At 35.1% G+C, this 25402-nt stretch overlaps 2 protein-coding genes across 4 annotated transcripts in view; one reads left to right on the top strand and one right to left on the bottom strand.

Annotated features, from left to right (window-relative positions):
* Positions 1–13474, top strand: part of LOC125682500 (glutathione S-transferase C-terminal domain-containing protein homolog) — a 17486-nt gene extending 4012 nt beyond the window's left edge. The window contains exons 3-14 of one of the 2 annotated variants that reach the window (XM_048923125.2): positions 2366–2401; positions 2590–2660; positions 3820–4462; positions 5549–5763; positions 7355–7421; positions 8310–8406; positions 8648–8760; positions 10976–11020; positions 11188–11277; positions 11630–11836; positions 11930–11993; positions 13195–13474. In XM_048923125.2, the coding sequence (XP_048779082.2) occupies positions 2366–2401; positions 2590–2660; positions 3820–4462; positions 5549–5763; positions 7355–7421; positions 8310–8406; positions 8648–8760; positions 10976–11020; positions 11188–11277; positions 11630–11836; positions 11930–11993; positions 13195–13340 (1794 nt within the window). In that variant the 3' untranslated portion in view covers positions 13341–13474. The remainder of the gene's footprint in view (positions 1–2365; positions 2402–2589; positions 2661–3819; positions 4463–5548; positions 5764–7354; positions 7422–8309; positions 8407–8647; positions 8761–10975; positions 11021–11187; positions 11278–11629; positions 11837–11929; positions 11994–13194) is intronic. The other variant, XM_048923126.2, reaches the window with a different exon arrangement.
* On the bottom strand, positions 13381–25402 carry LOC125682503 (vacuolar protein-sorting-associated protein 36-like). 2 transcript variants are annotated; one of them, XM_056156963.1, is made up of 14 exons: positions 25314–25375; positions 25059–25188; positions 20280–20348; positions 18941–19011; positions 16356–16470; positions 16126–16203; positions 15919–16035; positions 15701–15778; positions 15429–15563; positions 14790–14855; positions 14433–14497; positions 13942–14026; positions 13705–13781; positions 13381–13599 (listed from the first exon to the last, which is right to left on the bottom strand). In XM_056156963.1, exons 2-14 carry the CDS (start codon positions 25152–25154, stop codon positions 13503–13505), a joined length of 1149 nt encoding a protein of 382 aa, XP_056012938.1. In that variant the 5' UTR covers positions 25155–25188; positions 25314–25375; the 3' UTR covers positions 13381–13502. The 2 variants fall into 2 exon arrangements, with proteins under 2 accessions (XP_056012938.1, XP_048779088.2); XM_048923131.2 differs by having other exon boundaries at positions 25059–25402.

Here is a 25402-nt window from a genome sequence, read left to right as displayed (position 1 = left end):
AAGCTTAGAAACTGCATTTTTATGTAAAGTTAGGATTTTTCAGCCTGGAATAATACCTTAGCCTTCATCCCAGAAGAAACGGAACAAATTGCCTGCCAAGATCATATTCCAATATTCATCAAACAAATCTGATTTCATTGTATTTACATACTGATTTTGACTACGGATTACTCCCTCTACCTGATCAAGCTGTAGGGCTCATGGTGGGTGTGACCGGTCGACAGGGGATGATTACTCCTCCTGGACACCTGATCTCACCTGGTATGTCCATGCTGGGATCTGTGTTTGCCTTACTCTTAATGTTGTATTCTTTATAGGAGTTATGAGATTGATCACTGTTCATTATCTTCACCTTTATAGGAGTTATGAGATTGATCACTGTTCATTATCTTCACCTTTATAGGAGTTATGAGATTGATCACTGTTCGTTATCTTCACCTTTATAGGAGTTATGAGATTGATCACTGTTCGTTATCTTCACCTTTATAGGAGTTATGAGATTGATCATGTTCATTATCTTCACCTTTATAGAGTTATGAGATTGATCACTGTTCATTATCTTCACCTTTTCATTTATCTAATATCTGAAAGTTCTTTGCTTGTTTAGGCTATAACTAGTACATGTATCATTATGAAAACAAATTCAAGATTCTTAATTTGATAATGACAAAAGAATTTATTTTCACCTTATTTTGGCTCTTAGCTTTCAAAGAAATAAATAATTATTTAATGTTGCTTGCATGAAAATTCATTTTGGTTTTAAATAATTCGGCAGTTTTAATGGTCTTGCAAAGGTTGCATTTGTTGATGAGAGTATTATATATTACAAAAATGATAGAAGAAAAAACATTTTGTAAAGTAGTAATTCAGAAGTGTTTTATAGTGATTTGTATTTGATATGAACTTATAGTCAGAGTATTTGTAACTTATTTATCATAAGAATGCTGACACAATTTGGTTTAAATGGAAACGAAGTAGTGCCACTTACCACTCTCTTACACTGGAGTGAATTGTGGCAATTGTGATTTATAATTGTTAGCTTGAGTGGTCACCACAGTACAGCTGCCTACTTAACAAGCCCTGATCAGGTTTCTAGTCTGACACATTTTGAAGGCGTGTGGCATGGTAATTAGATAAGCAGAAACTAATGATGTGACAAAGTACAATTTTATTTTAATCATTTGGTCGATAAAAATATTTGATTCCACCCATTTCAGCATTCATTTAATACACATTGCCAATGCTGAGTTTTAGTCAATTTTCATCTTCTGTACAACCCAACATCTGTAAGAAAAACTTGAAGCATGTAGATCAGGAAGGTCTCTACCAAAATTGTGAATTTTAGAATTCCTAAGGTAGAGGCATATACATTGTACATACCATTATCTGTTGCCAAATTTTACACCTGCTAACAGTTTATCACACCCCTCCCTATATGGTGATATGAAATGTATGACTGGAATACATTTGTGTACACTGGTGCAAAAGTTGATTTGATCATGGTTGTGCATGGTATCCTAATTGTCACTTCACAACCATCAACGGAGCCCCAGGTTCGATCTGTGCACCGTGTCAAACCTAAGACATTTAACATATTAGGTAGATGCTGTTTTTTTTGCCAAGCGCCTGATATTAAGGTGGCTCACTACACCCTGAAATAGTTTCTCAAATCAGTACGAAATGATTTAATCATAAAAGATATGATGACATATAATAAGAATATATGCCAAAAAGGCAGAAAATATGCAAATTTGGATAAAAACATGATCTTCAAAAAATGTATTTCAATACATATCAACAAAATACTCTGGCGGATTTGAACTCTGGATCTGCAGTTCACCAGCTCAATGCTTTAACCACTGAGCTATGATGTTAGACAAACAAATCGATCGATACAAATACTTTCACAAAACATTTAAATCGCCATCTTGTGACGTAGTGTCATATAGAGTATAAGCTTTAGTGTAGTGAGCTTCCTTAAAAGTGAAAGTCGTGAGTCTTTTGGATATGATCGTAAAAACGGGGGTCCCATGTCATGGTAGACATCAGCATGATGAAGAACCCTATTGCTACGGACCTGAGCACCATGCAAAGGTTAACATTTGTGGCAATTCACCTTAAGCAAGTGACATCTCCACATGAAAAACAACCTGTGTTGTAACATCAAGTTTGTTTACTACAGACCATGACAAATACATATGGATTATACATGTATAAAACATGATCACAATGATAATGTCTGAGTCTGTCTGTATGTGTCTGTGTTGCAGCATTGTACATGCAGGTGATAGATGTATTCTTTGAGTACTCTTGAAGTTTATAAAATACAAATGGAATTTAAATAAAAATACTTGAAATTTTTCAGGGTTTCAGAGGTGGTAGTCTTAAAGCTTGTGCAGAGGTATGTTGTGAAATTATGTGATAGATTAGAAAGTTTAAATAGTGAAAATTAATCTACTTGCAAACACATATGTGGTAATCTGAAAACTTGTCACATAACTTGTCACATACATATATCCATTTTGTGAGGATTGGGTATCATATGTTCTGGTTATTTATCATGTTAATATTTTTAATGAATCTATCTAGATATCAGGATGGACTAAGCTGTGTGAAATTGAGCTCCCTTCTTCAGTCACAGAGTTAATATGTAACATCAGGTAAATGCATTCATCTCTATGAAACTTTTAGATTTCAGTTTGCAATGATATGGTACTGTAATTATACCCCCTGCAACAAAGTTGTGGGGGTGTATACTGGAATCGGGTTGTCCGTCTGTCCGTTTGTAGATGCAATGGTTTCGGGGCTCTAAAGCGTTATCCTTTCCACCTACAGTCACCATATCATACATATGGACTACCCATGGGACAAAGATGTTTCCTATCGATTTTGGGTCATAGGTCAAGCGCACTGGGCAGCGAAGTAGCAATATGGTTTCTGGGCTCTAAAGCGTTATTCTTTCCACCTACAGTCATCATATCATACATATGGACTACCCATGGGACAAAGATGTTTCCTATTGATTTTGGGTCAAAGGTCAAGCGCACTGGACAGCGAAGTAGCAATATGGTTTCCGGGCTCTAAAGCGTTATCCTTTCCACCTACAGTCACCATATCATACATATGGACTACCCATGGGACAAAGATGTTTCCTATCGATTTTGGGTCAAAGGTCAAGCGCACTGGACAGCGAAGTTGCAATACGGTTTCCGGGCTCTAAAGTTTTATCCTTTCCACCTACAGTCACCATATCATACATATGGACTACCCATGGGACGAAGATGTTCCCTATCGATTTTGGGGTCAAAGGTCAAGCACACTCCTAGAGGAGAGACTACCCAAGGTTATGTCATGCCCTTTCTTTTTTACACTCAGGAAAGAGGTAATTTATACCTATTAACAACACCCTTTGGGAGTATTCCCGGGGGGTATTCTTAGTGAGCATTGCTCACTGTACCTCTTGTTTTGAAACTGTTCAAGTATGGTACATGTATAGTAGTACATCATTGAAAATGACTGCATTTTATACATGCAGTTCATAATTAACTAAATTTCATCTAATGCGTTTTTCCACATCCAACATTACACGGTAACGGAATAAAATATATATTATATCAAATATTTATAATTATAAGATTGGGGAAATTTACGTGCTTATTATGTGTCTGTGTAATTAGTGTAAATCCCCCCCACGTGTAATTAGTGTAAATCCCCCTCACGTGTAAATAACCACTTTTACAGTATAGTGTTCTTAGAAATGACAAATTAGTTGATCTCTGATTTCATATAAAATTATTGAATCTCATGTGTCTGATTTAGCAGATCCAAAGAAAATGAAACGAATACAGAGGTAGTAGAGGACATCATATCAAAAGAGAATGAATTTAAAATCATTACCAAAAATCTAGACAAAAATGGAATGGTTCATCCCAGCAAAGACAGTAGTGAAAGCAAGGAAAGTGATATTGCATTGCCAGAGGCAATTTTGAAATTAGAGTGGCATTTCATGAAGTCCCCATCAGTTCATAATGATGATAAAATAAAGAGGGCACTGCTTTCCCAGCTCAAACAGGAAGTGAAGGGGATCACAGATCCCAAAAAGTTTAGGTTCACAAGAGACATTCCTCACTCACATTGTGTGAACAGGTTTAGAATTAAAAAACCAAACCAGAAGTATAAAACATCCCCCGGTGATGGACTGAATGGGACACTAGCAGAGAAGCACTGTATAACCAGTCCCCAAGTCAGTGGAGGTCTTACATCAGAGTCAGCAGGTGCTAGAGAGACGGGCCTTGAAAAACAGAGTACAGAGGATGATGTCATAGACTTATCATTGACAGAACTTAATGAATATATGTCTAATCTCACCATCCACGAGATTCAGTTTGTCCATTTGTATTCGGAGGGTATGGACATCACTGTGTCGGATATGGTTCTGTTTACATACATCTATTTTTTGCTGGTAAGTCTCTTACTTATTAGTCCCCTACTGGTGAAATTGAAGGGGACTATAGGTTTCCTCTTTGTCTGTCTGTCAGTCAGTCTGTCCCACTTGGTTTTCTACACCTTTTCTTTTCATATTTTAATTTGTGACCTTTACCTTCTCCATAACAGCATGATAATGTTTAGCTGCAGAACTGTAGCTCTCTGAAAAAATATCTCTTCCGTTACAACATTTTTTCAGAGAGCTACAGTTCTGCAGCTAACATTTTGTATGTGGTTTACTAATGTATGTATCCCGTGCGGATCCAATTTAGAATAGGTTCTCAGTACCCTTTACTTGTTTTAAGAGGTGACTAAATGGGGTGGTCCTTCGGATGAGACCGCATAAATCCAAGGCCCAGTGTCACAGAAGGTGTGGCATGATAAAGATCCCTCCTTGCTCAAAGGCCGAGCATAGAATTAAATTTTGCAGCCCTTCTCTGGCAATGGTGATGTCTCCATATGAGCGAAAAAATCTCGAGAGGGATGTTGAAAAATATATGTACTACTGTATGTTTACAGATCAAGTTTAAGTTTTGTCACAGTTGAGTGATTTTCACGAGGTTTTTGGGACTTGTTTTGACTTTACTCTACAATGCTTTAAGTTAGGAATCTGAATTGTTTTTTCGCGGTTATTAAATGAGTAGATACACATAAAGTTTCACTTTCATTACAGTTGAATCATTCAATTTGAAACAAAAATTGTCTCATGGTTGACTGAATTAATTCTTGTACTCAGTCTCGTTCTCAGTATTTTTATTGTCACATGAGATCTATATATAATTCGAGGCATACCAATTTGTAGTCGAGTCTGTCAGATTTGCTACTTCTATTAATTTACAAGAGATCGAAATTATGATATTTTCTGGTATTACAAAAATAATATCTGCCCCACCCTATACTGTACATGAACTGCATATAAAATCCCTCGAATAAATAGAGGACACAGGTAGATGACATGCATTGTTTTGCAATACTTTCATATGTTTGTTATTTTCTGTGTTTCACAATACCTTACACAATTGAATGCATATGAAAACTAGTACATTTATATATTTATTTTTAGCAAAGTGTCAACTTTGACATGATGTTGATCATGGAGCACCTGCCTTTGATATCTCAGTGGTTTAGGCACATGATCGCCCTGCCAGAGGTGAGGCGAGCTGCTGTCAAAACTCAGTGTGATCTGGATAGACTTTCGTATTCTAGGAGAGAATCAACCGTGAAGTTTTATATCCCAGACTGGGTAAAGCCTCCTGACCATGATGAAATGGAACTGAGGTTAGCAATATGAGTTTACATGATATACAGAGGTGTAGAATCTGCTAACGTAAGGCTTAATTTAATTGACACCTACATGTAAGATACTGGTACTCTTTCTTTTATACACTGTACATGTGTATTAATGCCAGGGAGTTGTATACCTGTGTTAACTGAGTTATTGATAATGAATATATATATATTTCAGAAGGAGATTAAGAGTTATTAATATTATTATACATACATTACAGCCAGAGATTAAGAGTTATTAATAATGAATATATACATACATTACAGTCAGAGATTAAGAGTTATTAATAATGAATATTCATACATTACAGCCAGAGATTAAGAGTTATTAATAATGAATATATACATACATTACTGCCGGAGATTAAGAGTTATTAATAATGAATATTCATACATTACAGCCGGAGATTAAGAGTTATTAATAATGAATATATACATACATTACAGTCAGAGATTAAGAGTCATTAATAATGAATATTCATACATTACAGCCGGAGATTAAGAGTTATTAATAATGAATATATACATACATTACAGTCAGAGATTAAGAGTTATTAATAATGAATATTCATACATTACAGTCAGAGATTAAGAGTTATTAATAATGAATATATACATACATTACAGTCAGAGATTAAGAGTTATTAATAATGAATATTCATACATTACAGCCGGAGATTAAGAGTTATTAATAATGAATATATACATACATTACAGTCAGAGATTAAGAGTTATTAATAATGAATATTCATACATTACAGCCGGAGATTAAGAGTTATTAATAATGAATATATACATACATTACAGTAAGAGATTAAGAGTTATTAATAATGAATATTCATACATTACAGTCAGAGATTAAGAGTTATTAATAATGAATATATACATGTACATACATTACAGTCAGAGATTAAGAGTTATTAATAATGAATATTCATACATTACAGCCGGAGATTAAGAGTATTAATAATGAATATATACATACATTACAGTCAGAGATTAAGAGTTATTAATAATGAATATTCATACATTACAGTCAGAGATTAAGAGTTATTAATAATGAATATATACATACATTACAGTCAGAGATTAAGAGTTATTAATAATGAATATATACATACATTACTGCCGGAGATTAAGAGTCATTAATAATGAATATATACATACATTACTGCTGGAGATTAAGAGTCATTAATAATGAATATATACATACATTACTGCCGGAGATTAAGAGTTATTAATAATGAATATATACATACATTACAGTCAGAGATTAAGAGTTATTAATAATGAATATATACATACATTACAGTCAGAGATTAAGAGTTATTAATAATGAATATTCATACATTACAGCCGGAGATTAAGAGTTATTAATAATGAATATATACATACATTACTGCTGGAGATTAAGAGTCATTAATAATGAATATATACATACATTACTGCTGGAGATTAAGAGTCATTAATAATGAATATATACATACATTACAGCCGGAGATTAAGAGTTATTAATAATGAATATTCATATATTACAGCTGGAGATTAAGAGTTATTAATATTGAATATTCATACATTACAGCCGGAGATTAAGAGGAAAATACAGAGCTATCAAACCTGACATTACTAAGGCTCTGAACAAAATCAAGGTAGGTATTAATCATCAGAAGTTGGAGTCTGCAGAATACATGAAGTGATTAACTACATACGATTCTTTCATTTGCAAAATATATATAAGCTGACTATATGTGTATATAAGCTGACTATATGTGTATATAAGCTGACTATATGTGTATATAAGCTGACTATATGTATATATAAGCTGACTATATGTGGCTTTGTAAGTGCACAGAAGCTCTAAAACAGAATTTGATAATACTGGATGGGTACTGTTCAACTTGATGTTGGGTTGAAATGCTAATTACAATGATTATGTTTCCCAAATGAAGTTTTGAGACTTGTTGTTTTTGCTCAGTTATTATTCAGTTGCACCTATTCCATATTTCAACAGATAGAACTTGAGAAATATCATATTTATTCAAACCTGCCTACCCTTCTGCTTTTGGTGCCGTACGTCTTTCACATCTTACCACTAAATTATGCTATAACGCTATAAAAACCAATGTTATGCTTTTCAAACTTATGCTTGAAAAATATATTTCAATTTTTTATGAATGACTTTTGAGTCCATGTACAACTTACTAATAAGCAAATCAGAAGATCTATTTATTAATCATAATGATGCAAAAAGATGGCGTTGAACAACCACACCTGTTGAAGGGACATGTCAAACTCCTTGATCTGATTAAAGGATTTTACTACAGATCCCTTCTGCAATTAAGTCTCAGTGGGTTTTATCAACAATTTCCTTCCACACCATGCACTATCTCGTTTCTGTCGCATTACAACTGTTCCGATTCCATGGGATTGTATCGTGTACCTCTAGTGTGACAGTCTATTAACATGATCAATGAATGATGAAAATGGGTTTTACTTCCTTTAGTATTTAATGACAGATAATTCATGATTTCTTGTAGAATGGAAATATAGAAGTGGAGTTTGGCTCGCATCCCAGAGGTGACCAAGTGCAACTAGACTGGGAGAGTTTCCCTGCCAGAGTAGATCCAGGAATAGGTAAAAAAAAAAATGTGAAGCAGCTCCCAAAAATAGCTCCTTGCGGGATAACTGGCATCAGTTTTTGATACTGCTGACTAAAACAGTTTAGTTTTCTGTATAGGATATGGATGTGTAATTTGTTTAAAAGAATATTAGTAATTATGTCAGAAACAAAAAGGAAATATCAATTGAATGTTTTTTAAAAGTTGGGAAAAAATGAAGAAAATTCACTGACAACACCTATGTTTGTATTAATAAGATCTTCCAAAGAAGCGTCGTCAGAGGAAGTGCCAGCAGCTGGAGAGTCTGGCCACGGCTGTCCTGGAGATTCACAGGCCTGGTGATGTCATCGTCGACTTCTGTAGTGGAGGGGTAAGGAGACTTGTAGAGAACATTACATACTGACACAGAGGGGGGGGGGGGGGGGGGGGGGGGGGGGGGGGGGGGGGGGGGGGGGGGGGGGGTTTACTAGCAAGATTAAATATATTTGCATGATAAATGGTTGGTTGTTGACTATGATTGTTCATGTTCAAGGTTTCACAGATTTCCCCGACATACTAACATCTAAAGCATAATCAGTCTAGATCAAGTATTTACACATGTGTTTGATAGTCCTCTACCGATGAAACTGAAGTGGACTATAGGCTCTCTCTTTGTCTATCCTTCTCTTAGTCAGTCTGTGATACGTGGTTTTCCGTATTTTTTCTTCATCATGCTGAAATTTAGTATGTGGTTTACTACTGTATATTTACAAGTCAAGGTAAAGTTTTCTCACAGTTGAGTGATTTTTACAAAATTTATGGGACTTTGTGTCGAACATAGTTTTCATGACTTTTTTTCCATTATGCTAAGGGCTATTCCAGAAATAAATACATGGGGGGGTCGGGAGGCACCTTTTGTATATACCAAGCACCCATAAAAAATTACCCCATGACCCATCAAATTAATAAACTCATTTTACAATGACCCATCTAATAAAAAAAAAAAAAAAACTAACCAGACCCACCACAAAAATATTTTTAAAAATGAAAACGGTACAAATCTCGCGAGGTTTTCGGGACAAACATTCTAGTCAATGACGCGGTAATGCCTGTGCGACATTGTATCACAGTAGTTCTGAAGAAACGATGTCACATCAACAATCAAAGGCATCTATGGCGGGAATGTTGGAAAGATTGGGAGTCCAAACGATGCTATTATCATGAAATGGGTATGGATATGTTTTTCCACGAATCGTTCGTCTTCTAATGGAGCCCGCGCCTGGAGGCCTCTATATCACCATCACACCGACTGATAAATATAACGCATTGGTACCCTCGTATAAATCAACTAAAGTTTGCCTATTTTTATTAGAAAACGGAATACCTATTGGTTTCAAAATATTCCCAAAATCGATGCACTGTAAACTGTAATAATCTACAGAACAGAGTTCGCCGCCATCACGTCCAAAGGGACTCTATTAAACGCGCCTCTAATTTGAAGAGTGCCGTAATGGAAAGTTATGCGCTGCAAAGAGCGACAACTCGAATAGTTCTATGTTACTTTCGATTTCGAAAGCAGCATTTCGAAAGCACGTTTTCAATTTTCCCTCCGACGTTTTGTAACCAACACGACAAGAGCGACAATAAAAATATTCTGAAAACTCAACACCCACGTAGCACAAAATAAAACAATAGAAACTACCCACTACCCATAATAAATATTTTATCAACAATCCCACCACGGACCAATTAAAATATGAAAAAATACGACCACCCACACAAAAAAATATCATTTGCCGCCCGACCCCCCCATTTGATCATTTCTGGAACAGCCCTAACTTAGAAATCTGAATTTTGACATGTGGTTACCTAATCGGTAGATACAGATCAAGTTTCACTTTTGTTACAGTTAACCCATTCCAACAAAAGTTGTTGGACTTAGTTTCATGGTTGAATGAACTTCAAGTTTTGTTTTCTGGACTATTTCCACCATGCTTTGATTTTGGAGGGTGAAATTTGGTACACTACTGTATGTGATTTACTGATATAAGTCTACAGATCAAGTTTCACCAATTTTTACAAGATTTATAGAACTTCGCACCAAATGTAGTTTTCTGGACCTTTCTTTACAATGCCTTATTTTAGGAATCTGAGATCTGCGGTTATTGAATCGGTCAATACACATTAAGTTTCACGTTTGCTACAATTGCATTACTCTAACAAATAATGTAAAACTTATTCTTATGGTTGACTGAATTTATTTTGTACTCGATCTTGTTCAAGGCATACCAATTTGTAACAGAGTTCTTCTGGTTTGCTGCATCTAAGTACAAGAGATCAAAATTATATTATTTCTTGGTATTGAAAACTAACATCCACCTGCTTGTCCAAATATGCTTGTTCTGCATATAATGACATCCCTTAAATAAATAGGAGACGCTGGTAGGGGACATATATTGCTTTTGCAATACTCTCAGAATGCTTGTTATTCCGAGATTTTCATGCAGCATCAACATCTGATATACTTGTACAGTATCAGCAAGTAAGACTATGACAGAACTTCCATTGGAACGTGTTTGTAATGTATCTAAAATTTTCATTTACAGGGGCACTTGGGTATTGTCATTGCTTACCTTCTTCCTGATTGCAAGGTGAGAGAAGTAAAAAAAAACTGTATTCCCACACTGTATACCAAATCATCCAGACAGAAATAATTGTGCCAGTCCTGTTGGAGTTAATTTTAGCCTAGTTTTCAATCTTCTTAGTTTCATTTTATGAACTGTTAATGTATATACATGTATGTGTTCTAATTATCCAGATATATCTAGTGGAAAACAATGAAGATTCCTTAATACGAGCTAGAAGTCGCATAAAAGACCTGAAACTTCAGAATGTTACAATATTCCAGGTACAGCCAAAGCAAAATATACATGTAATAAGGCTGCAGATTAGCAGATGCTTGAATGCTTAATGTTTATGATGTGATGACCACCATGTGCACACATTTAAGCATAAAAGTCATGTGAATACATGTATCACTTTTCAACTGTTTGACTAGAGCTGCACTTTTAACAATAATGCACCTGCATGTGAAATATGTTCCTTAGAAGTGGACTTTCTCTGTCATTCTTTTCTAATGCAATAATAAATGACTTTAACGTTTAATATATATTGTCTAGTAGCAGTCTATAAGCAAGAAAATTCATATAGTTGGAGTGAGTGTGTAATTTCAATCACAACAATAAACTTTTACATTTCAGTGTAATCAAGACTACTTTCATGAGAAATTTGACTTGGGGGTGTGTTTACATGCCTGTGGTGTCGCTACTGACATGGTGCTGAAACAATGTATCAGAAATGAGGCTCAGTTTGTGATCTGTCCTTGTTGCTATGGAGGTATTCAGGACACACATTTTATTACCTATCCCAGGAGTCAGCGCTTTAGAGACGCTGAAATAGAGTACAAGGTATGTACATTGAATAGACATGATAGATGGAATTCATCCAAGTAAAATTGTTCTGAAGACATCCATTTGTTAAACATCTTTTTTTTCTACCAGGAGTTTCTGACCTTGGGCCATGTTGCTGATCAAACTGAATTTAATATGGCTTTGGAGGAGCAAGGTTTGTTTAACACTGAAAATATGACATTAACAATTACTGTAGTTGTTCTACATGTAGCTCTGACTTTTAAATTTTTTAACAAAGGATTAACCCAGTTGTTAGGATCCCCTTCCCATAAATTGTGAGAGGATATAGTGCAACTCATTTCCATCCATCTGTCAGATAAATTCCATAGTTTTGTTTTGCTAAGTCTGCTGAGCTGATTTTTACTATCATGAAGTTGTGTATAAATTACAAACAAGTGCAATGGGTTTTTTTTCCATTGGTGCATTTTCTGCAGTTATAATCTTTGAACATTTTATGGAGGTAGTTTTCCAAACATTTTTGCTGTGTTTACAGATATTACATTGATTACTAGTATATATAGTGTGAAGTTATATATTGACGCATTACAGGTCAAGTTTGGATTCAATTGTCCTACTTTGAGCAGATTTACATGCCATCAACTTTGAAAATTATATAGAATTTACATTTCCTAGATTTTTTTGCAACACAGAAGTGAATGTGTGTACATGTAGCAAGATGATGGTGCATGTGTGGGTTGTCGGGTGAGTGTGTACATAAAACTGATATAAAATGCAGTAGTTTGATGTTGCATTGCTGAGTTTGCGTGAAGAGATTCTCTGCTTTGTGATTTTTAGTATTTTGTTGATTTTTGACAACAGGTCAAATTCGAGTCTCATATACTTGCCCCTGGACTTGTATAATGTCATAGAATTCAGAATTCCAGATCTACCATACTTTAAAGATATTTTAAAAGCTGACTGAATTACAGGTTTGAGTTTTGTTCCAATTGAGTCTCAACAGTTCAGATCCTTAAATTTGGCATTTCAATTTTCCTAACCTCTTTTTAACATTTGTACCTGGAGATTTCCGACCAATCGTAGTGTGAAGTTGTAGAGTAATACATCCATACTACATGGTAATTTATTGGTAAAACTCTGCTTTAAACACTACCAACATTGAAAGGGATTTGTGTCAACGCCAACTTCTAAAATATGTAATGATGAGATTCGTTCTGTGGCAAAGTCTAACAAAATATTTCACCATAATCTTGGATTTTATAGAAATCCGTAGAAACATTAGGAAATCTGTATCAGTATATGCCACAATGTGATGGGCATCATATCAGTAATTATGTGTATTATAGATTGTTTTCTATAAAAGAAATCTTTATATTCTTGAAACAATTTACTTTCAGGTAAATACTGCATGAATTTGGTAGATATGGATAGGAGCCATTATGCCAGAGAACATGGCTACAAGACTGCTCTCTGTTCTTTAAAACCACTGTCTTGTACACCTAAAAACAACCTTCTAATCGGACAAAACACTTCCAACAGGTGATATCTCCAAATGTGACAAAAGTCTGTGTTCAAATAACAAGTTTTATATTTCTTTTAACTTTTATTGTTACATATTGTACATGTACTGTAAACAAATTTTACAGACAGAATAAACAAAAATAATAATTTAACAAAGTCATATTTTGTTATTTTTTAAACATTATCAGGTGACCTTAGTTAAGAAAAGATTAGAATAAAATCTAAGTCCTTCGACACACTCATCACGACAGATACCACCAACCTTCTCCGTCAAAAGTAATCTACAAATGGGGAGAAAAAATGTGTATTATAAAGCATGAAGTTCAAAAAGGTTGAATAAAAATGGGGATAAGGTATGCATTGCATTCCACTATTTTAATAAATACCTTTCTTTGGCCAAGATAACAGAAACACCAACTTCTTTGGACAAGTCTTCAGCAGTTAAGGAACCCTTCTCCTCCACCTATAAAGATAGAAATTTATTGCAACAAACTAAAACAGACTTCATTTCATAGGCCTTTAGGTTTGAAATATTATGTAGATGCTTACTTTACATGTACTGGTAGATGAAGTTAATAGAAACTGACCAGCTGAGTGGTGAGGTGAAATTAATAGAAACTGACCAGCTGAGTGGTGAGGTGGATGACTTGTTCTTCATTGTGACTCTGGAGCTGTAACACCATCACTCCACTGTCAAACGTCTTTAGTCTGCAAGCAATTCCAGTGTACATGAATCACCTTGTCAGAAAACAATATTTCAACCAAAACTTTCATTTATTCCTCAATAATGGAATTTTAAACTTTGGTGTGATGCCATTCCTTTGTTCAGTCTAGGAGTTTGGGTGTCAAATATTAGATAGCATTCCTATATTCATTGTAATAGTATTGGATTTATGCTGAATACATATCTGTATGAAAATTTTCCAGACAGTTTGAGGCCTGTTAAGGTCAAAATCTGTCGGATATTTTTGCATACAGAACTATTCAGCATATATTGTACTTGAAACATTGCCCCTTTAAATTTGTTGATTTACCCGAGACAGTCCAATTTTGAAGTTATCGGTACATACATGTACATTATTAAATAAAGATAATTTAACGCAAATACACGTACCTGACTGGAAGTCGTAGAATTTCGAACATTTCACAAGCATTTAGTAAATCTTCTGGTGACAGTAACTGAAATGTGGAGTAACCTATTTTAAGTACATTAAGCATTTCCATTAATCATTCAGACTGTACAGACTTGTGTTCATTCTGACAATTATGTAAAGAAACTTTGCATCAACAGCAATCCAGTTGTTTAAACTATACCAACATTTAGATGCCAAACCTTGAATTCAATTATACAAAGTACTCTACATCATATAATGTTGTCTAATCTAAAGATTTTTTTGTGTTACCAAGCATGTATATATATAGATTGTTTACAGAAATAAAAAAGAAGTTTCACTATTAAACAGAAAGTTACCTCCATGCCTCTGGCTCGGTTAACTCGACAGTAAACATCTGTCAGCGTCATGATGCCACCATATTCCTGTAATCAAAACAGTATTAATAATGTAAAACAAATATGTACCCTCCTGTAATCAAACTAGAAGTCATACATGTATAACACATTTACACTTCTTATAATCAAATCAGTAGTCGCATAACACACTTACACTCCTGTAATCAAATAAGAAGTACAGTGTAGGTACATGTTTTACGTGTTATTAGCACTATTGTATTCCTTTGTTAACTTATAATTGCCACCAACATGCACTAATCAATAGTTTGAAAATCTGTTGTCAGACAAAAACCGTTTTGGTAATGTTTGATATTAAAGTATGCAAGTTTTCACTGATGTGATGTTTCAGCATCTGGAGCATGCACAAAGCAATTTCTAAAAATACAAGTACCAACTACCTGTACATAACAGTGTAATTGTACTATTATAGAGAATCTTTCAGCTCTGTAAAAACTTTCAAAAGCTGAAAGAATTAAATATGTCATGATTCCAAGTTTAATTCTTTGTTCCAAATCTGATCATTGTCACAGTTCTGTCTTAACATGCTGGTGATCCAGAGCAACTAAATATAACACAAATATGGTGCAATTTTCAGAATACCTTTAGTGGTTTTTCTAGTACATTAGACAGCTGTCTGGCCAGCTCTGTGTAGTATTTGTCACCCGATCCATGTGTTTCCCTCGTAACAGGATTAGGGATACCCATGCTCAGCAAATAGGACTTAAATTTTATGGTCTAAAAACAGAAAAGGATGTTAAAAGTCAAAGACGCAGAAAGTTGATTTACTTTTAAATAATGTATGTTGTATTTTCTGTTATTTCCAAGTACAGGTATCAATGTATTCATTCTTTTAAAGCATAACTCATTCCTACCTCATCATCCGTAACTTCGCCTTGCTTATCTTTGATCTTATTTGCTATTGTTTTTGAGAGTGTCACCATTTCTTTGGCCTATGCATGAAAAAGTATGTTAATATCATCATACATGTATATTTAACATAAAACATTCAATTACGATTATGTATTGGGCATGAAGAATTCAGTATAACTAAGAACTTAAAAATCTTGAATTTCTTGGTATTATAACACACCTTCTCCATAAGTTTTGTGAGATCTTGGAAAGCTTGAGAGATGTTTTTGTCTGTGTTAGCATGTGTTTGTTGAATGGTTTGTTCTATGCCCATGATTCCAGCTCTATGACGGGGAGCCTAAAAAGCAAAATACCCCAAAACTGAAAGATTGCATTTAATGATGTAAAGATGAACTCCAATTAGAAATATGATGAAAGAAGACTCAACCGTTGCTGCTGGGTTTCGTGGTGGCAATACATGCTCCCATTTTCTCTGTTGCAACTGTTCATTGTAATCTCTGAAAAACTATAAACAGAAGTTATAAACATTATTATGTACTTAGACTGCTTGGAAAGGAAGAAATTGATGAAAAAAAATTCCTAAAGTTCAGACACATTTTCCCTTCTGTAGACATTAAAATTCGATACTGTATGCAAATACTTGAACTTTGACCTTACCTGACCTTCACCAGCTTCTCTGAAGGAGAATCTGATGTAGTCATAGCGACTATTTGTTACAGGGCCTGGTTTCTTCCCGGGACCTGCTGCTGACACATGGACTGCTATCTTGGCACTGAAAACCAAAGGGAGACATAGAGAGAGAAAAAAACCCAAAATATACCGTGGAAAACCTTGCAAATATTACGAACATTGATTCGTCGGCTGTTTTCAGCATTCTAAAAGCCTCTGTGAGAGTGTGGAAAGCAAAAACGTGTCCATGTAGATAATGGCCACCCAGTTACTTAGGGCTGTTCCAGAAATGATCAAATGTCCCTTTGGACGTGATGGCGCGGCGGCGAACTCTGTTCTGTAGATTATTACAGTTTACAGTGCATCGATTTTGGGAATATTTTGAAACCAATAGGTACTCCGTTTTCTAATAAAAATAGGCAAACCTTAGTTGATTTATACGAGGGTACCGATGCGTTATATTTATCAGTCGGTGTGATGGTGATATAGAGGTATCCGGGCGCGGGCTCCATTAGAAGACGAACGATTCGTGGAAAAACATATCCATACCCATTTCATGATAATAGCATCGTTTGGACTCCCAATCTTTCCAACATTCCCGCCATAGATGCCTTTGATTGTTGATGTGACATCGTTTCTTCAGAACTACTGTGATACAATGTCGCACAGGCATTACCGCGTCATTGACTAGAATGTTTGTCCCGAAAACCTCGCGAGATTTGTACCGTTTTCATTTTTAAAAATATTTTTGTGGTGGGTCTGGTTAGTTTTTTTTTTATTAGATGGGTCATTGTAAAATGAGTTTATTAATTTGATGGGTCATGGGGTAATTTTTTTTTTTTTTTTTATGGGTGCTTGGTATATACAAAAGGTGCCTCCCGACCCCCCCATGTATTTATTTCTGGAATAGCCCTAAGCAAATGTTCAGTAGTCTGATTAAGCTGAATGAAATTATGACATGAACACTACAGGCAATAGGAATCTGAAAATTTGCTTTAGTAGAATAAAGAAGAAAGATATTTCGTGTGATCTATATACTAAATGAATCTCATGAATTAGAAAGAAAAGCTATCGAGAAAAAGAAAAGCAAAATGATAATATGTTCATCTATATCAACTTTCGGTGAGCAACACAAAGAGTGTAAAGGACCCCAGGTCTCATTTTCCTTTTCATATATTACCATCTACTTTGAATCTTTGGGGCAATAGTAATAGTCATTCTCTAAATTATTTCAATGTGGAACTACTGGTGCAATTTAATGAAATCTGAGAACCTCACCATATATGAATAAATCAAGCAAATAGCCAGCTTTGTTTTCTTTCTATTACTGCTTAACCCACCTCACATTCACACTGCTCTTGATCTGAACTAAATACATAAACTCACATCATGCCAAAAGCAGATAAAAAATAATGGAAGTAGTTTAAGTTAACCCACAATTACTTGATTTGACTTATATAATTGTTGTTATAGTGTGAAGCTGCCTTGAAAGGCTGTGTCCTTAATCATATTCACTGAATACGGGACTTTCGAGATACGGATCCACTCTGACTTTTATCGCGCGTTGAACGTAATTTGTAAGGCATGTCACTTCCGGATTACAATAACAGCTAAGTAAACAAGCATGGAATACTTCATTTGCTATCAAATTCCTGCATTTAAATGCTATCTTTGAAAGTAAGGAATCACTACAACCATTTTATAGGAAAATGCATTTGATTAAATTATGTGAGTTGGCGAGGGAAATAAATATAGGGAATATCTTGAGGATGTCGGTAAAACTTCACGCCTTGCATCCAGTGACACGCGTCTAAATACGCCTTTTCCCTTCCATCTAACTTACTCCCAGGTACTAAGCACCAATAGTGACTTGGATCGTCATCGTAAGACAGCGCTTAATTAGCTCTTTATGGGCTGTGCGCTAGCGAAACACCATTTGTATCAATGTCAACTTGCCCTACAATTGGTTATTATCACGTGACCGTGGTGTATAAACATCAAATATAATCGGTCATTCCGGCACATACCGAAAGTTCTGTATTGTTCAGAGGCTGCATCCTGGCATAAGTTAAGTGAAACATACAGAGATGCACGATAACAACAGTCTATCAACACAAAATGGAGGTCTGACACCTCATCCTAACCACAGAGTTAAACAGAAACATCCCAAGCTGTTCTATATGAGCAAGTTTGGTAACAAATAAAGATGAAACATTCAAACTCTGACATTTAGAAAGAGTCAAAACAGCACAATGTAGGTCACATGCAGCCTCTGTTCCATAAGTTTGGGGAAATAGTTTATATATTTGTGATGATGTGATATAGCCACACACTATCAGACAAATTGACAGGGTGATTCTACTAAGCCCACTTTTTTTGGATGCAGTAGGCATAATACTGTTGTAATGAAAATAGAGCTGTTCCATCACTTCCGTGGCAACTTTTTTGGTTCTATTTAATCAAATTATCTCTTTTGTCATCCACTCCTCTTACCTGAAAGCTGATGACCGATACAAATAATAATTAAAACATTCATATGTGAAACTATCAATGTTCGTCAATTTCAGACCTACCTCTTGGCGAACCCTGAGGGCTGTTCTTCTATATAAACCACCAAACTGTGCTGCAAGGCTAAAACTCTTGTCTACAATTAAAATTAATTGAATTTTGACAATAAACTTCACCATTAATCAATATTATAGTTAACGGTTATTTTCCATTTCTAGATCCCTAAGACTTGAAACAAAGAATTCAAAAGAATGCAGATACACATACCTTACCAGAATGATAGACATTAATGTATCGCTATTACTGTTAAGACTGTAAATATACTGCTCAAAAAAAGAAACACATGGCAGTAATTTGTTGCTGAATCTTTTCAAATAATTTTTCATGCATTTCATTTTTTTGGTCTAGAATGAATTGCCTGATTACTCCTTGTTACGTCTATAATGCTGTTGTTTACTGGATAGATATGCTATAGAATTTGAGGATAACAAAACATGTTTTTCACTACCAATATCATCCATGCAGCATGTACATAAGTTGCATTTAATTATTCATTATGACCCATGGCATTCAATAAGCTTATTTGACATTGCTGAAGCAGGTGAAGGACTATTATCTAGAATGGTACTTTTTATATGCTTTCTTCAATAGCTTTCTAAACAAACCTGCATTCATCACAAATGGTACTTTCAATTACTTTTTGACCAAGAAATCAAGACATTTTCTTTCTCTGTTTGTCATTTCTGTGATGATGATCTTTATAAATTGTAAACAACTTTTGATTTACAGTTATTGTGATCTAGGCTTTCCACATCTGTGAATCAGAAATCCACACACACAAATCTTCCTCTTCTATTTCCCATCATTGTAGTAAGCATATAGCAAATATCTGGACTGTTTCTCTTTGACAATGCATTAATAGACATCTTCCTTTTAGGGCTGAAACGATTCACTGAAATATCGATAATGTTTACTAGTAATATAAATGCTTGATTCATTGCCTCAATTTGTCAGTTTAAACTACAGAGCCAATGGACGTCTTACCGTTTCATAGTTTGGAAACATTTTGCATTTAAAATTATAACTGTGAGTCTTGGTAATTAATTTTTTCTTCAATGTTATTAATGGTTTCTTCTGTAAATTGTATTGTATTAAAAATACTGAATCGTGGCATAGATATTGCAATATGTATCGTATCGTGAAGGGGGCATATCGTTTCAGCCCTACTTCTTTTCTCCTGATGACATTTCTGAATCAAGAATATCTGGAATCAACTCCCTGGAATAGCATTCTATATAATGACCATCAAATCTGATCTGAAGACAGCTCCCCACCCCCTAAAGTATGACCCATGCCTAGTTTGTTATGGCTTTAATACTCAGCCCTGACATTGAACGAACTTACCCTGTCCCTGTTGTCTTTCCAAATAACTCTGTGGGTGGTAAGCGTTAATGTACCATTCTCAAAGTAGGTCTAAAAATTTAAAATAACAATTGAAAAAAAATTAGAATAAAGTAGACGTCGAGAATGTTCATGTCCACACAAGTACAATATGTACCACAAAACAATAGTGACTGTAAACTACCAATGTGATAACTACACTCAAAAAGGGTATAATATCATTTTTTAAAATGCATATGCATTAAGTTTGTAGGTCAGCTTTCTAGGGGTATTACTAAAAACAAAATTTTAAAAATCCAACTCTCCTCTACTTGGAATATGTAGACCCTATATGGGGTTATCAATCCCATATTCTGGGCCAGGTGATGTAAACCTCATCACACTATTGAAGCTATGGAGAGAACTTAAAATCATGCATTTTTTTTTATATTCTGTGAAATCAAGCCTATAATCTGAGGAAATTAATTTGACAATTTTCAGAAATTAGTTTAAATATAATAGTTCATTTCATTTATCGTTTACTTAGCAAAAAATATGGTCTGTATAAAAGTCTACAAGCTCAGTATTACACTCACTCGCACACATACTCACACACGAACAGTCTCGTCACTTTATCGTCTCTCGTAATGAATTACGAGGGAATAATTTTTTCCTCTATTTGGACCACCTACAGCTATTTATAAAAACTTGTGCAACATCCCAGTTAAGAGGAATTAAGTAGAAATTTAAGTATTTCATTCTTAACAATTTTAAGGCAGCCTTATGCCTTGTTTGCATATAAATGTATATGCTTTCTTCACATGTATCACAAAAGAAAACTTGAATTGAAAACACTGACTAAATGGAAGATTATGTCAACTAAACAGTGAGCCACACAAACCAAAATTGTCTCATTTTTCAAACATAGTTAAAATGTGTACAGCGTAACAGGGCTTGAAGCTAACTTTTTATGTCACCAGTCCAGCCAGACTGATGGGGTATAATTTCAACCAGTCTGCAGAAAAATTTACCAGTCCAACAGAGTTTTCCAGAAATAATTAAACATATTTTGTTAGTGTTATTAAAATGAAATTTAACTCTATATGCCTCAGACAATATTGTAACTCTTAAATGTGGGATTAATTTACGAATCAGACTTGTCCGATATCTACAGATCGACACATGCCAAATGTGTGTATAAAATTTCATAAGTATATTTTCCAAAATGATGCTTTAGAAAATTAACCAGTCCAGTCTATGCGAAAGTTTTTTGGACCACACAGGACATTCGGTCCTGTGTAATTAATGAACACACAGGACCAAACCAAAATTTGGCAGACCGAAAAACCTAAACAAGAGGCCCATGGGCCACATCGCTCACCTGAGTCACCTTGGTCCATATCAGAAGACTTTCCATATATATTTGCATGTAAAACCGTAGTCCCTATTAGGCCAAATAAAATTATATCTCTGTTTCCTGTTACATGTCAGAAAAAAATTGGGTGGGTAGGTAGGTAGGCTTTTTTTTTTTTGAATCAAGGAGCGTGTTGTACGAATTGTAGACACACAGTCCTCTACAATTGCTAAAATAATTAATACTGGTTTTGTTTTCTTTTAATAAACAATGCTTGTTTTTAAAAAACTGTGAAGAGAATAAATAAAAGTATTTATACTTAGGTACTCTTTTCTCTGAGTAAGCCCTTCCAATGAACATAATGCATTCGAACGCATTTACAGTTTGTTGTGTCGCCTCCTTAGCTGCATTACTGATTTATTCATCGATGGCAATACTTTCTTCCTGTTTCTGGCATTCAGAGTACACGTACTTCATTTTGAAATCCCGGTTAATATCGGCAATTGTCAGGTTTGGGTTAACATCGAAAATATTATGGTCATCTGCCGATGTTTTGACAAGAAGACTGCAATTTTTGGGCAACACCCTATGTTCTTCTTCAAGTGTTGTTCTATCCTCAACCGTCTTAAGCACGGACTTTTCATCTTTATGCTGGCACTTCTTAAACCTAAGAGCAAACAGGCTGCTCACCGACAACATGTGGGCAGCCATGATGACCTTGATGAGCTCCCTTGAAATGTACCGGAAGTTGAGCACAAGCAAGTTCGGAACCGTGATTTCCTGGACATTTTTTTTTAACAACATTTTCGCCCAGTCGGGGGGTCAAGGCATCAGTCAGTCGGGTAACAGGAAACAGAGGTATAATTTTATTTGGCATAATTCCCTATTATGGCCCCAACTTACCCCTGGAGGCCATGGTTTTTACAAACTTGAATCTACACTATGTCAGAAAGCTTTCACGTAAATGTGAACTTCTTTGGCCCAATGGTTCTTGAGAAGAAGATTTTTAAAGATTTTTCCTATATATTTGTATGTAAAACTTTGATCCCCTATTGTAGCCTCATCCGACCCCCGGAGACCATGATTTTAACAAACCTGAATCTGCACTATATCAGAAAGCTTTCACCTAAATATCAGCTTTTCTGGCTTAGTGGTTCTTGAGAAGAAGATTTTTAAAGATTGTCCTTATATATTTGTATGTAAAACTTTGATCCCCCCTTGTGGCCCCATCCGACCCACGGGGGCCATGATTTTAACAAACTTGAATCTGTACTATGTCAAAAAGCTTTCATGTAAATATCAGCTTTTCTGGCTCAGTGGTTCTTGAGAAGATGATTTTTAAAGATTGTCCCTATATATTTGTACGTAAAAATTTTATCCCCTATTGTGGCCCCATCCGACCCCCGGCGGCCATGATTTTAACAAACCTGAATCTGTACTATATCAGGAAGCTTTCACCTAAATCTCAGCTTTTCTGGCTCAGTGGTTCTTGAGAAGAAGATTTTTAAAGATTTTTCCTATATATTTGTATGTAAAACTTTGATCCCCCCTTGTGGCCCCATCCGACCCCCGGGGGCCATGATTTGAACAAACTTAAATCTGCAATATGTCAGGAAGCTTTCAGGTAAATTTCAGCTCTTCTGGCCAAGTGGTTCTTGAGAAGAAGATTTTTAAATGACCCCACCCTATTTTTGTGATTATCTCCCCTTTGAAAGGGATATGGCCCTTCATTTGAACAAACTTGAAAGCCCTTCACCCAAGGATACTTTTGGCCATGTTTGGTTGAAATTGGCCCAGTGGTTCATGAGAAGAAGATGAAAATGTGAAAAGTTTACAGACAGACGGACAGACAGATGGACGCCGGACAAAATGTGATCAGAAAAGCTCACTTGAACCTTAGGTTCAGGTGAGCTAAAAAGTGAAACACATGAAAATGCAGAACCAAGGAAATCTTATCTATTAGTTACTAGTAATACTATTGATAATATGTTTTACGGCGTGACCGTGTTTGAGGGGGAAGCAAAAAAGTTTTGGCATTAGTATCTATATCCAAAACAGGACAAAAACAACCCGAAGTTAGTACGCAGACAGATCTGTATCAAAGCATCCTAATTTTGGACATTTGATCTGCCTATATATTGAACGCGGGAAATATAACGCAATCAATGTAAACAGTACATTGTGACGTCATATTCAGCGTCGTTAGTTAGCAAATTTAAAAACATAGCGTTTGAACCACAACAAAAAACATGGCGTTAATCGTGGAGTGATTATATATGATTAAGAAAATAAGATTTACTTGCTTTTACGGATTTTATGTAACATCTCAGAACGACATGAACTAGGGTAGACGAGATTCAAAATGGAAGAATACATGTCCACGCGCTAATATTCGAATCGACGCCATTGGTACCAAACTTTTCAAGTTCCATAGATATGGTTTAATTTTTCATTATTTTGCTATATTTTCCTTTTAAACATGTATATACGTGTTACCTATAGGGAGAGCTCCGCTCTTACAGCCCTTTGGGCTGTGAGAGGGCTTCGCCCTCTATTATATCTTGAGTAGGCCTAACAGCTTTTCTTTTACCAGGGATTGCTCCTGCATAATACTTTAGACGGTCCATGCGGTTTTAATCACATTCATTTATGTACTTGGATTTTTGCGATATTTTTTACTTAAAACATTTAAATGACTCTAGATCAAAATAGTAAAGCTCAAAACCGGACATCGAGTCATCTGACATTCCGGTCTGGTGTAAAAATGATGCATCGGACCTGAGGCACTGCACATCGGTCAGGTCCGACGTCTTTCACATAGACTGCCAGTCCCATCAGACTGACTAAAACAAATGTCAGTCAGTCCGCCAGTCTTTTAACAAGTCACAGACTGATGGGCATATGTTAATTTCAAGCCCTGCATAATTGAAATTGTGGAATAAAAATTGTTTAAAGGTCAGAGATATTCACATAGCTATTTTTTAAACTACAAACTGTCAAACGATGAATATGTTTAATATCTAGTTATTACAATTCACGTTATTGATATAGGAATTTATAGCCAGACTCACAATGGCATTTCATCGAAGGAAGATACTTTCTAGTAGTTCAAATGTTCTCCAGTATTCAGATGTTGCCTAATTCAGAAAAATTTCACGGTAAAAATCCAAATTTACAGAATAATTACTAAATGAAGTAGGCCATAGCTAACATAATGATCATGGCTAAAGACCATAGGAGTTTGAAATTTTATCAATAAAGTCAATAAAACGTACTTGACAGTAATGAGCTCTGCATGGCTTGGTCAATCAAGTGCATTTTATTGACTTTATTGATAACATTTTTAAACTCCTGTGCTAAAGATATTGGGTTTGTAGTTTAGGTCCAATTAAATTGTGGTGGTATTATGGGTTGAATACCCTAAGGAAATTATTTTATGCATATCATACTTTGTCTTGTCCGTCATATATAGCTATCCCTGACTGGAAATTCACCCCTTCTTCTCCAGGAACAAGATTTGTGTCACTCCACTCCAGTCGATCCATTTTAATACCACTTTTGTATCTCTCCAGTGGAACTCTTCATTCGATATTTTCGTTTTATCGATAAATTCGTTGCATATGTAAAGATCAATATGATTAGATAATGTTATTTGATATTCTTAACACGCAAACATTAAATCCATTCTATATGAATTAGCTTACCCTGGTTATTTTGACTTCGTAGAATAATTCATAGTACAATCCATCCTTTATGATGGTACGAGATAAATGTAGTTCTTCAATGTTTTCCA

This window comes from Ostrea edulis, chromosome 2 (assembly GCF_947568905.1).
Source record: "Ostrea edulis chromosome 2, xbOstEdul1.1, whole genome shotgun sequence".
Lineage (NCBI taxonomy): Eukaryota > Metazoa > Mollusca > Bivalvia > Ostreida > Ostreidae > Ostrea > Ostrea edulis.
The sequence above is the reverse complement of the archived record's forward strand: the minus strand, read 5'-3'. Positions and strand labels throughout refer to the sequence as shown.